General features: G+C 43.2%; 1 protein-coding gene across 3 annotated transcripts in view; it reads left to right on the forward strand.

The window, feature by feature from the left end:
• GRK3 (G protein-coupled receptor kinase 3) overlaps positions 1 to 13,540 on the forward strand; it is a 287,657-nt gene that overhangs the window by 267,952 nt on the left and 6,165 nt on the right. For all 3 annotated transcript variants that reach the window (XM_044275379.1, XM_044275380.1, XM_044275381.1), the window contains exons 18-20: positions 6,944 to 7,106; positions 7,397 to 7,533; positions 13,067 to 13,180. In XM_044275379.1, the coding sequence (XP_044131314.1) occupies positions 6,944 to 7,106; positions 7,397 to 7,533; positions 13,067 to 13,180 (414 nt within the window). The remainder of the gene's footprint in view (positions 1 to 6,943; positions 7,107 to 7,396; positions 7,534 to 13,066; positions 13,181 to 13,540) is intronic.

Raw genomic sequence — 13,540 nt, forward strand, 5'->3', positions numbered from 1 at the left:
AAGCCTGTCTTACAAATGGGAGGCTAGTGAAGTACCGGAGGCCGCTGCGGTTGATAAAAAATATCAAAACTTTTTTTTATCGCCGCAGCACTTGTAAAGTGATTGTGCAGTGATAAAAAAAAAATATATTTTTTGTCACTGCGGTGGGGCGGGCGTGGGTGAACGCACGTGTGGGCGACCGATCAGGCCTGATCGGGCAAACACTGCGTTTTGGGTGGAGGGCGAACTAAGGTGACACTAATATTATTATAGATCTGACTGTGATCAGTTCTGATCACTTACAGATACTATAAAAGTACAAATGCTGATTAGCGATACGCTAATCAGCGAATAAGTGACTGCGGTGGGCTGGGCGCTAAACTATCGCTAACTATTATTATTATTATTATTTATTATTTAAGCGCCATTCATTCCATAGCGCTGTACATAGATAAGCGGTGCACATACATAACAGACAATTGTACTAATCATAAACAAGATGAGTTACAAACTGGTACAGAAGGAGAGAGGGCCCTGCCCGTGAGGGCTTACAATCTACATGGTATGGGAGAAGGACACAGTAGGTGCGGGTTGAGTTGGTCATGGCGGTATAGAGGCAGCAGGGTCATTGGTTGTAGGCTTTTCTGAAGAGGTGGGTTTTCAGGTTTCTTTTGTAGGATTCCACTGTAGGTGAGAGTCTGATATGTTGGGGTAGCGAGTTCCAGAGTATGGGGGATGCACGGGAGAAATCTTGGAGTCGATTGTGGGAAGAGGCGATAAGAGGAGAGGAGAGAAGGAGGTCTTGCGAGGATCGGAGAGTGCGTGTGGGGATGTATCGGGAAAGTAGCTCAGAGATGTAGGGAGGGGACAGGTTATGGACGGCCTTGTATGTGTTTGTCAGTACTTTGAAGTGGATTCGTTGGGCAATGGGGAGCCAGTGAAGGGATTGGCAGAGGGGAGAGGCAGAGGAGTAATAAGGTGAGAGGTGGATTAGTCGGGCAGCGGAGTTGAGGATAGATTGGAGGGGTGCGAGGGTGCTAGATGGAAGGCCGCAGAGGAGAATGTTGCAGTAGTCTAGGCGGGAGATAATGAGGGCATGTACGAGCATTTTCGCAGATTCAAAGTTAAGGAAAGCACGGATGCGGGAGATGTTTTTGAGTTGGAGGCGGCAGGTGGTGGAAAGGGCTTGGATGTGCGGTCGGAAGGAAAGGGCAGAATCTAAGGTCACTCCAAGGCAGCGGGCTTTTTTGACTGGGGATAATGTGCAGCCATTGATCGTGATAGATAGGTCTGTTGGGGGGGTTGAACAAGATGGGGGAAAGATTATGAATTCTGTCTTATCCATGTTAAGTTTAAGAAAGCGAGAGGCGAAGAAGGATGATATAGAAGATAGACATTGTGGGATTCTTGATAGTAAGGTGGTGATGTCTGGACCAGAAAGGTAGATTTGTGTGTCATCAGCATAGGAGTGATACTGAAAGCCATGGGACTCTATGAGCTGTCCCAGGCCAAAAGTGTAGATTGAGAAGAGCAGGGGTCCTAGGACAGAGCCTTGCGGGACACCAACAGAGAGGGCATGAGACGAGGAGGTGGTGCGGGAGTGGGAGACGCTAAACGTCCGGTCTGTGAGGTATGATGTGATCCAGGAGAGAGCCAGGTCAGTGATGCCAAGAGATGAGAGAGTTTGCAACAGAAGGGTGTGGTCAACAGTGTCGAAGGCAGAGGACAGGTCAAGGAGAAGGAGGACAGAGTATTGTTTCTTGGTTTTGGCTGTCAGTAGGTCATTGGTGACTTTGGTAAGGGCAGTCTCAGTTGAGTGGTGGGGTCGGAAGCCAGATTGTAGGCGGTCAAAGAGGGAGCAAAAGGAGAGGTGGGAGGACAGTTCAGAATGGACATGTTGTTCAAGTAGCTTTGAGGCATACGGAAGAAGTGATATGGGGCGATAACTGGACAGGGAAGATGGGTCAAGTGAAGGCTTTTTGAGGATGGGTGTAATGGTAGCATGTTTAAAAGCAGAGGGGAAGACACCAGAGTTTAGTGATAGATTGAAGAGATGAGTTAGGGCTGGGATAAACACTGTGGTGAGGTTAGGGATGAGGTGGGATGGGATCGGGTCAAGTGCACAGGTGGTGAGATGTGATCTGGAGAGTAGAGTGGAGAGTTTTTCTTCTGTAATGGTGGAGAAGCGGGTTTTGGGGGTAGAGGACCGAGCAGTTGTGTAGAGGGTCTGTGGGGACTGTGTAGTAAAGCTTTCTCTGATGTGGACTATCTTTTGTTTGAAATATTTGGCAAAGTCCTCAGCTGAGAAGAGAGGAGAGGGTGGGGGCGCTGGGGGGCGGAGAAGGGAGTTAAAAGTGCTAAAAAGTTGTTTAGGGCTGTGTGACAGGGAAGATATGAGAGATGAGAAGTAGGCCTGTTTTGCATCAGCGAGTGAGGATTTGAATATGAGAAGGGATTGCTTGTATGCAGTGAGATGATCTATAGAAGGGGATTTTTTCCATTGTCGCTCAGCAGCCCTGGAAGCTTGTCTGAGTTTCTTGGTCAGGTTGGTGTGCCAGGGTTGTCTGTTGATTTTCCGGATTTTGTTATGTGTGAGGGGGGCAACAGTGTCCAGAGCTGTACTTATTGTGGTGTTGTATAGGGTGGTAGCAGCTTCTGGGTCTTGGAGGCAACAGATGGTAGAGAGTGGGAGAAGAGAGTCAGAAAGCAAGCGAAGGTCGAGATGTTTAAGGTTCCTGCGGGGGTGTGCTGGTGTGTGGACCGGGGGGGCTACAGAAGAGACCAGTGAAGAGAAGGTGAGTAGGTTGTGGTCGGATAGGGGGAGAGGCGAGTTAGAAAGGTTAGATAGGGAGCAAAAGCGGGTAAAGATCAGATCCAGAGTGTGACCATCTCTGTGGGTGGGAGCTGAAGACCACTGTGATAGGCCGAAGGAGGAAGAGAGCGACAGGAGTTGACTAACTACCAAACCAAGGGGCCTAAACTATCCCTAAAACCTAACAGTCAATACCAGTGAAAAAAAAAGTGACAGTTTACACTGATCACTTTTTTCCTTTCACTAGGTGATTGACAGGGGTGATCAAGGGGTTAATTGGGGTGCAGGGGGGTGATCTGGGGCTAAGTGTGTGGTGTTTGGTGCTACTCACTGTGATTCCTGCTCCTCTGCTGAGACCAACTGACCAAAAGGACCAGCAGAGGAGCAGGGAAGCCATTTAACACATTATATTTACTAATATAATGTGTTAGATGGCTTGTGATTGGATTTTTTAAAAATCATCAGCTTGCCAGCCACGATCATTGGCTGGCAAGCTGATGACGTGACCCCCCTCGAACAAATCTCGCGAGATGACGCACCGCTGCGTGACTCTGCCTGGAGCTGCCGCCTCCGGACCGCGATCCTGCGTTAGGCGGTCCGGAGGCAGTTAAGCTGGGGGAGCTGAGGTGGTTAAGCACAGTGAAGATGACATTGTGACTCTGTTCACATTAGCATCATGGCTTCAGATCCTAACACAACCCTGACATCTATTCTCATAGACCTGATTGACTTATAATTGGGGTATTCCAGGATTTACTTCTTTTTGTATTCTTCCTAGCTCTGCTGGACCTGTGAAGGGAAACAAAACAATAGCTGATCTTAAGGAGAGCAGCTAAAGAAAACACTGTGGAGCCTCATTTAAGAGTCTCGACACAGCAATCCAAAGTGCAAAGCTCCCTGGGAAACAGTAATATGCAAAATAACTGTGAAGCGCCAGTTATGGGTCTTCAACACAGAGAAAGCCAGATATACTTCAAAGGAAGGAAAACCGAGCAAAGTGGTGTCTCCATTACAGATCACCAGATCCACCATATTAAGTGGCCCCTATGTCAAGATCCCGCTCTTTTACAAGCTTTAAGGATTTGACAGGGAAGACCTAAGCCAGTTATCCATCCACAGACAGCTGTTTTGGGGTGTTGCCCCTCATCAGTGTGGAGTAGGATTCTAGCTAACCAGAAGCGATGCCTTGGAGACTACTCAAACAAAACAATAGCTAATCTTAACGAGATCAGCTAAAGAAAACACTTTGAAGGATATCTGGCTTTCTGTGTTGAAGACCCATAACTGGTGCTCCACAGTTATTTTGCATATGGACCTGTGAAGGGAAGCATACTTACTTTCTCCCCACCACTTGGTTTTGGCTCTGTTGTCCCAGCTGTCTTCACTGTTCTTCAGTCCCAGTATGTAAACTTCTGTTGTGGATGGGGTCATGTGCACTGCTGCAGCCATTGACTGGCCTCAGCAGTGACATGTTCCCAAGGGCCACATAACCCAGCAGGGGCCATTAGCTGTAGTGGCTCATGTAATCCAGTTTCTGCTGGGACTGAAGCGCAGTGAAGACAACCAGGGATCTGGTAAGCTGGTTTCGCCAGTCCTTATCCACTATTAGGACATTTGGACATTATGCCCTCTCTAGCCCAGTACCTCCATCTTTGTCACTTTAGAGGCCACATTCTGAAAGAATTTGCCTCCAATGAGATAACCCCTTTTATTAATGTTTTGTCCATGTTATGTTTTACAATAAGAGTATCGTGTTAGTAGATCAATAATTCAGTAGATTTAGGGGCATATACAGTAAAGCCCCATGTATTATTTATCTTCCAGTGGAAAAAAACACATTTATCCACATTTATTGCTAAATAAAAGCTATTATGGAGCTTGGCAACATATGAAAGCTAAAACCGTAATTTAGTCTACTAATTCTTCCTCTCTTACATTGATCTAAAAATCTGGAGACCTAGACAGTCAAAATGATCCCTTCAAGCAGGTTCTGTAAAATCTTCAATATGTAGGAGCACAAGTTTACAAACCTTATATTCACACATGTTCTACTGTACCATACAACTCTGTCAGTTTTATCCACCAAAAATAGGAACGAAATTTACAGATTTTTTTTATTTATACTGAAGCAGAGTCTTGTTTCTAAAACCCTTGAAACTGCAACTTGCTATACATTTCTGAGAAATATGGTATTACACGCACCAAAGGGAAGACCACTCTTGCTCATAGAGGCAGGTACCTTGTAACGGGACTTTTTTATGATATCATGTACCCTGTTATTCTCTTGTGTATGAAGAATAAACTAGTGTTTAATGCTCTAATGACCCGCCTCAGTCAGTGACCGTTCAAGCCATTTCCGCTGTGTTGAGCCTTAGAACAGGGGTTGGAGAGAAGTGGGGACTGCAGCAGTGGCCAAACGTCAGTAGTCACTAATCACTGTTTATTATTTTACCCCATTCTAACCCAATTTTTAATTATGTATCTGGAATACCCCTTTAAGAGCTTTTTTCTCAGGGGAGGGGGATTTTGGCATACCAATGATGATGATTAGTTTTTCTTTTGTCACTGTTATGTCATCTTCTCTTGTCCTGCCGCTTCCATTTTTTTTCTAATATTTACACTGATTATGTACACCAGATTTAGCATAATATGTGACATTAAAGGGGTTGTGCAATTGTATAATATTTATGACTTATCCTCAGGCTAGTAATACAAGTAAACCTCGTGGCACTCTGCTTACTTTTCCTGGGAGTCTGTTCCCACCCCGGACGTATATAGAGGAGAAACTCCCGGAATTTTAATAAGAACTTGTGAGATTTTATTTGGAAATGCGTCTGTATCCTCAGGATAGGTCATCAATATCAGATCAGCGGGAGTGTAGTGTAATGGGAGAGGAAGCTGTAATTAAACTGCACTGCCGCTGCAAGGGGGACAGCATGCAGTTAAACTTGGAAGAGGAGGCAACTCCTTCAAACAACTGATCGATAGGGGTGCCAGGAGTCAGACCCTCAACAGTATGACACCAATGACCTGAGGAGAGGACCAGGTAGAGATCAAGAGCATAAATATAGGGGATGAAAAGATTGCAATGTTATAGTGCTCTGAGGTCTGAGGGCACCCAAAAGGTCTAACTGCCCCATACAAGGACACCAGTAGTAAAAATGAAGTGTCATAGTTGGGGACTCTATTGAACATGTTAACATTGGGGTAAAAGAGCCTAAAGTCAATCCTCTGATAGAGACCATCCATTACAGTTCACAGTATAGACGAGTAATATTATCAAATAACTAGTAACTTTTTCTCTGTAATATTACATTATATTTTCTATAGTTTCCTGACTGTTATAGTACACAATGATACATTCTCAACAGGCACAAAGCTACCATACTGTCTGTTGCAACCTCCGATACATAAGGCTGCAGAGGAACAGAAACCACAGGGTTACACCTCAAAAAATGTTTTGTCTGATACAATCTGACTCAGAATCCCCACAGCTCCACAGCACATTATTTCTGCTATTGTTTTTACATCACAACTTCCTTAAAGGGGTTGTCCAAGTTATATTTATTGATAACGTATCCTCAGGATAGGTCATTAATATCATATTGGCGGGGTCCGACACCCAGCACCCCCACTGATCAGCTGTTTGAAGAGGAGGCGCTCGCCGTGCCAGCGCTGCCTCCCCTTCACTGTTTACCTTCTAGCCGTTGCATCTGCAGCGGTGAGCAGGTGTAATTACACCTAACTGTCCCATTTATTTCAATAGTACGGCTTGGGTGTAATTACACCTGCTCACCACTGCAGATGCAACGGCTAGAAGGTAAACAGTGAAGGGGAGGCAGCGCTGGCACGGCGCGCGCCTCCTCTTTAAACAGCTAATCGGTGGGGGTGCCGGGTGTCGGACCCCACCGATCTGAAATTTATGACCTATCCTGAGGATACGTCATCAATAGATATAATTCAGACAACCCCTTTAAGTAAAGGTATAGAGTGGCATTCATGTTAAACCTTCATCAGAAGGCATCATGGACCGTATACAGCTGGGGGGGTAATAGCAGAGCTGGAGATACTGTCACGTGTGTATGCAGAGTATGCTTTCCACTGCACCTTCACTTTTTTCCCTCATCTCACAAGCCTGATTTCTCTCTCTAGCTTCTTGATAGTGATCAGGAACTATACAAGAACTTCCCCTTGGTGATATCTGAGCGTTGGCAACAAGAAGTTGCAGAAACGGTTTATGAAGCTGTCAACGCAGATACTGATAAGATTGAAGCCCGGAAACGAGCCAAAAACAAGCAGCTTGGTCATGAAGAAGGTGAATTTTGTAACTGTGCACAAGGAGATTATTAGTACATGTGCTGAAAAAATGGAGTCTGAAATGTAAATCTTACAGGGTTGTGAGATCAGTCCAAAGGTTGTGTCTGGCATTGCAGCTCGGTTCCATTGAATGAATGGGGCTGAGCTGCAGTACCACTCACAACCTGTGGAGAGGTGGAGTGCTGTCTGAACAAAGTGCACTGTTGGTGAATTAGTGGTCTGCTGCTGTGTGATTAGTATTGGGTTATATTGTTATTCATTGGCTGATGAGCCCGCTTTCTTTCATAGATTATGCACTGGGGAAGGACTGCATTATGCATGGCTATATGCTGAAGCTGGGAAACCCTTTCTTGACTCAGTGGCAGCGGCGTTACTTTTACCTCTTTCCAAACAGACTTGAATGGAGGGGAGAAGGAGAATCTCGGGTAAGATCACTACATAGTTAGGGAAACATTTGTAGTGGAGATCCACCAAAAATATTTGGTAATGTGAAGCATCGGGGGGGAACGGCGTGTCAGAAGACTATTAATGGAGATTTCCAGTTAGGCTACTTTCACATATGCAAAGTAAAGGATCTCAAAACCGCTTCAGTTTGATTTAATACAACCAGCTGTATCTGTTCCTTTCGGATGCAGTTGTATTAAATCGAAAGTGAACAAACCGGAAAAACGGACAGTAAAAAAAAAGGATCCAGCACCCATTGACATACTATAGTGCTAGTGCCGGATCCATTTTTTTCCTGTCTGAAAAGAACACATCCGGCACCATCGACTTACATTGTTTTTAGTGCCTGGTCCGGCTTGTTCAGTTTCGCAAACGACATGAAACCGCAGTTTACAGCAGTTTTGTGTCCGGTCACAGAATGCAATAAACGGCAACAGGAATGCATTCTGATGCGTTCCGGTTTGTTCAGTTTTGTCCCCATTGACAATGAATGGGGACAAAACTGAAGCGTAGCCTTATACGTAAAGAAATTTGGGTAATATATTTTGTTTCGACTCCTATAATTTGCAATGCTTGCTTTCAGTGAAGGGGAATATTTTAATACCTAGATGCTAAAAACCTGCACGTACCTCCAAAATATAATAGTTCAGACAGAAAAGTCTGAAACTCAGCAGCCTGCTCAAAGAAGTAGTTCACACTTCTTAACATCAGTAGATATAAAGCTGATGGGTGCTGAATGTATACTTGAGAATCCAGCTTTCTAACCAAGGTATAAGTAGTTCATGTATTCCACCACTGATTCAGAGCTGTTCATCAGTCCGTTCACTATCCCTCAGAGGAGTACATGTAGAGCTACTGATACCTACTATATAAAGCTGGATTCTCAGGTGTAGTACTGATCATTTTTATATTGATTGACTGTGCATACCTAACACATCACAGCTGAATGCTTATTACTGTATATCCAATTTAGATATTTTTCTGCAAGGATTGAATAGCTCTTCCCTACATTGATAAGAATAGGAGGGAGATTTGTGTTGCCGATGAGTTTTAGCCTACAGAGGATTGCCTAATATTGCCTCCAATTGTGAGCAGTATTACGTCTGTGTTCTTATTTTATGAAAACAAATGGCAATCTATGAAATAGTGAATAAAAAAACAGATTATGCTAGAAAACTACAGAACCTTTCATCTATGCAGCAATTAAAGGGGATGTCCAGAGATAAAAAAAATCTGAGCTAAGCTGATAAAATACAGACAAGGCAATATCTGCTAAAAGCCCCTGCAATCAAGCACTGATGCTCCTGAACATGGCCAAAGTGATGATGTGCAGGAGCGGTGAACATTTAACAGGTTAAGGCCCCATGCACACGACCATTCAATTTTTGGCGGTCCACAAAACACAAAAGCCGCCCGTGTGCCTTCGCAATTTACAGAACAGGCGGCCCATTGTAAAAATGCCTATTCTTGTCTACAAAACGGCCAAGAATAGGACATGTGTATATATATATATATATATATATTATTTATTTATTTATTTTTTGCGGGGCTACGGAACGGAGCAATGGATGTAGACAGCATCTTTTGCGGCCCCATTGAAGTGAATGGGTCCACATCCCAGCCGCCAAAACTGCGGCTCGGATGCGGACCAAAACGGCCGTGTGCATGAGGCCTTATACGTTTTTGTTTTTTTTGTCATTTTATCACAGTCCGCTGCCAGATTTCTTTTTAACCTCTTAACACAATGATGTACATGCACACTGTATGTAATTTTCATGTGTGGTATGTATGCAGCATCAGACTGGCCTACCAGAGTACCAGAGGATCCGCCAGTATGCCCAGGCACTGATACCATAGTGGGCCCCAAAGGTCCATGAGAAAAAAATCCCATTTGGAGCTGCATTTAGAACCAATCACTTACTACAAGGGTCTATTTAATTGAATCAAAACCCTATTAGACTTTACTGATGATATAGGAGTTCATCCCCAAAATAATTTCCTCTGGTGAACCCAAGGAACCCCAGTCTGACACTGCATGTATGGAGTGAGTTCACGAGCTGATCTCACTCCATAAGCGATGGGTGCTGGGTGTATAATACAGCTGACACGTGTCGACAGTTAGCAGGATATCATTCATTTAAACCTTCAAATGCCACGGTCATCTCCCACTGAGCGCACCCCATGCAGTGAAACTTGTTGCTTTGCAGCCTGGAGCCTTGTGAAGGCTCCCAGGCCTGAAACGGCAAACTGCGGCATGGCTTAATAGGAAGTACAGGGAATCCCCATAGACTGTATTGGTAAACTTTTGCAGTCTGTGGTATAAGGCATCAGACAAATGCATGCACAAAATAAAAAAAATTGTTTTAATATAACATTTTTATTTTATTTTTATATATAAAAAGACTACAGAATTAAATTCAAATCACCTCCTTTCCCAGTTTTACATATTAAATAAACAATAAAAAAAATAAGCATAATTGATATCGGTGCATCTGAAAATGTCCAAACTATTAAAGTATAAAAATATATCTATGCCTTAACATAAAGAAATATAATAAATTGGTGAATCACTGTTTTGATCGCCCCCCCCCCCCCCCAAAAAAAAAGAAATAAAACGTGATCAGAAAGTTGTATGTACCAATATGGGACCAAGACAACCGACAGCTTGGACAACAAAAAAACAAGCCTTAAAAGAATATGGCGAATATGGCGATGCAAAGATTTTGTTTTTATTATTTTAAAAGATATGGAAAACTATATACATGTATCGCTGTAATCATACTGAACCACAGGATAGGATTGTCATGCCATTTTTAGTGCAAAGTGAACATCGTAAAAACAAAACCCAAAAAATAATGGTGGAATTGTGGGGGGTTTTCAGTTTCACCCAACAAATGATTTCTTTCCCATTTTTCAATGCCAGATATGGCCATTAAAAATACTACTTGTCTCACAAAAAATAAGCCCTCATGAACGGAGCAGTAAAACGTTTTGGCTTTTGTGGAATGTGGAGAGAAAAAAATGAAAGTTGTCCCTGTCCTTAAAGGGGTTTTTCTGTAATGATTGCATTTTATCTACTGCCTACAGCCTGCCTCCTGAAACAGAAGATTCATACATACTTGCTCCCCTCTGCTCCAGTCCCCTCCGCTGCCTCCACTGTCACCATCGTCTGGTCCCTGCAGTGTTTACATCCGGCAGTGCATGCGCATGGTCATATGATCTGCAGCAGCTAATAACTGGATTCAGAGGGGATGTGGCCACAAGCAACATGTCACTGCTGAAGCCAGTCTTGATTGCAGCGGAGCATGTGAGAATTGCCCATGCACCGCTGGATGTAAATACTGTAGGGACCCAAAGATAGAGACAGGGAGCAGGTGAGTATGAATCTTCTGTTTCAGGAAAGTCTGTAAAGAATAAATCAAGGCAACTGGACTTACTGTAGCTTTCTTGAAAACGTTTCACTCGTTCTTCCAACGAGCTTTCTCAATTCTGAGTGACTGTACAAGAATTTTCTGGGAATAAATATGTAACTGAATCAACATCTGGTAATTATACCCAACATGGGGTCAGAGGTCATTATACCCAGCATGGGGTCAAAGGTGTTGATTCCATTATCCTAATTGGAGTCAGTAGGTGATAATAACCTCGCAGAAAAATGTGTCAAGACAGCATTGTATGTGGCAGACTATAGATGTCTAACCCCCCACCTCTATTCAAGCTTGGCTTCTCCATTTTTTACGTAGATGGCCTCCTTCACACCTCGTTTGTACCAATCAGCCTCCTTATCCAAAACACGTACTTGACTGTCTTCAAAGGTGTGACCTGTTTCTTTTATATGTAAGTACACGGCTGAATCTTGACCAGAGGTTTTGACTTTTCTATGCTGAGCCATATGCTGATGTAGTTGTTGTTTTGTTATATCGGCGATATACAGTTCTGAGCATCGGCGAAACAAAACAACAACTACATCAGCATATGGCTCAGCATAGAAGAGCCAAAACCTCTGGTCAAGATTCAGCCGTGTACTTACATATAAAAGAAACAGGTCACACCTTTGAAGACAGTCAAGTACGTGTTTTGGATAAGGAGGCTGATTGGTACAAACGAGGTGTGAAGGAGGCCATCTACGTAAAAAATGGAGAAGCCAAGCTTGAATAGAGGTGGGGGGTTAGACATCTATAGTCTGCCACATACAATGCTGTCTTGACACATTTTTCTGCGAGGTTATTATCACCTACTGACTCCAATTAGGATAATGGAATCAACACCTTTGACTCCATGCTGGGTATAATGACCTCTGACCCCATGTTGGGTATAATTACCAGATGTTGATTCAGTTACATATTTATTCCCAGAAAATTCTTGTACAGTCACTCAGAATTGAGAAAGCTCGTTGGAAGAACGAGTGTAACGTTTTCAAAAAAGCTACAGTACGTCCAGTTGCCTTGATTTATTCTTTACAGATATACCATGACCTGGATAAATGAGAACCTTCACAGACATTCTGTTTCAGGAGACAGGCTGCAGACTTTAGATAAAATGTAGTTATTACATGAAAACCCCTTTAAGGGGTTAACCCTTAGGCCACCTGGTGGACTCTATTGACTTGTAATGAAGTCCATTGGATATGATGGAGGCTTCTGATGAAGCCTATACTGAAAGTAAGAACAAAGCCTAATGTGGTGCGATTATAACTTGCCCTACTGAAATTGGCCAAAGCATATCTTTTGTGTGTTTTGACCAGAGGCTCAATCACTAGACTTAAAGAGCAATTAATAGTTTATTGATCATTTTGTGTCTTATTTAGGAATCCTGGCGTATATATATAAAAAAACATCACCTGGTAAGGTATTAGTGCTCTAAGTATAAGATGTCTCTTGTAGTGTAGGATCTTCCTGTAGCACAGCTGTGATCCACAGTCTCTATTTTTAAAGGGCTTTTCCCATCTTGGACACTTGTGACATAGCCACAATATATGCCATAAATGTCTGATGGATGTGGGTCTCACCTCTGGGATCCGTACCTATCTCTAGACAGGGCCCCCCATCCTGCGTGAATGCTTCAGCCAGAGGTCTATGGGGATACGCAGGCTATTCTGTTTCCACATCTCACAAGTTACGGACTCCTATCTATCAGGCATTTATGGCGTGTCCTGTAGATATGGCATACATGTCTGAGATTGGAATACCCCATATTAAAGTATCAACTCTTTCATAAGGATTTTCCAGATTTCAATCATTGTCATGTACAGTAATGTGAAGGTTACTGGTTCCTTGCACTTATACATTGAAATACACTTTGGCACAAAATGTTGAGACTGTATATAGAGTGTGTATATGTCTGCTTTAATACAGATGCCATAGGCTCCCATTCACTCCTTGTTTTGCTGTGGTATACAGGGATTTCTTCAGAATTGTATTTCATAGAAATAGTTTATCTTACTGTGTAGAACGTAAATGTCAAGAGTTGAGCAATGTATCTTATATTTCATTCTTTTATTTTTTTGCCGTGCAGCAAAATTTATTGACAATGGAACAGATCGTGTCTGTGGAAGAAACCCAGATAAAGGATAAAAAATGCATCTTGTTGAGGATTAAAGGGGCTAAGCAATTTGTCTTGCAGTGTGAGGTACGTCTGTTTTAATATGTGCCATAGACTGCAGTATAAATTTACCTGACGTTTTTTTCCTTCAAGCAACAAAAGATGAAATCATACACCATGACTTTTTCTTATTTCAAACATTTTAATCAGGGCATTGGATGTAGCTCCATTGCCGGCAGTCGGCGCCAGAACTACTCCGCCTTGTAGTGGACAGAGTAATACTGTAGAAACAAGCTCCCGCCACTATAAGGTTGACAGTGCTGTGTAGTTTTATCACCGACTAGTAGCAAAGCAGCTGCACCCAAACAAATGATCACTGGTGGGTGCGGAGTGATGGCTTATCCTGAGAGCTGGACAACCCTTTTAGCATTGGTGACATCTTTGGAA

The sequence above is a fragment of the Bufo gargarizans genome, chromosome 1 (assembly GCF_014858855.1).
Source record: "Bufo gargarizans isolate SCDJY-AF-19 chromosome 1, ASM1485885v1, whole genome shotgun sequence".
NCBI classification, from domain to species: domain Eukaryota; kingdom Metazoa; phylum Chordata; class Amphibia; order Anura; family Bufonidae; genus Bufo; species Bufo gargarizans.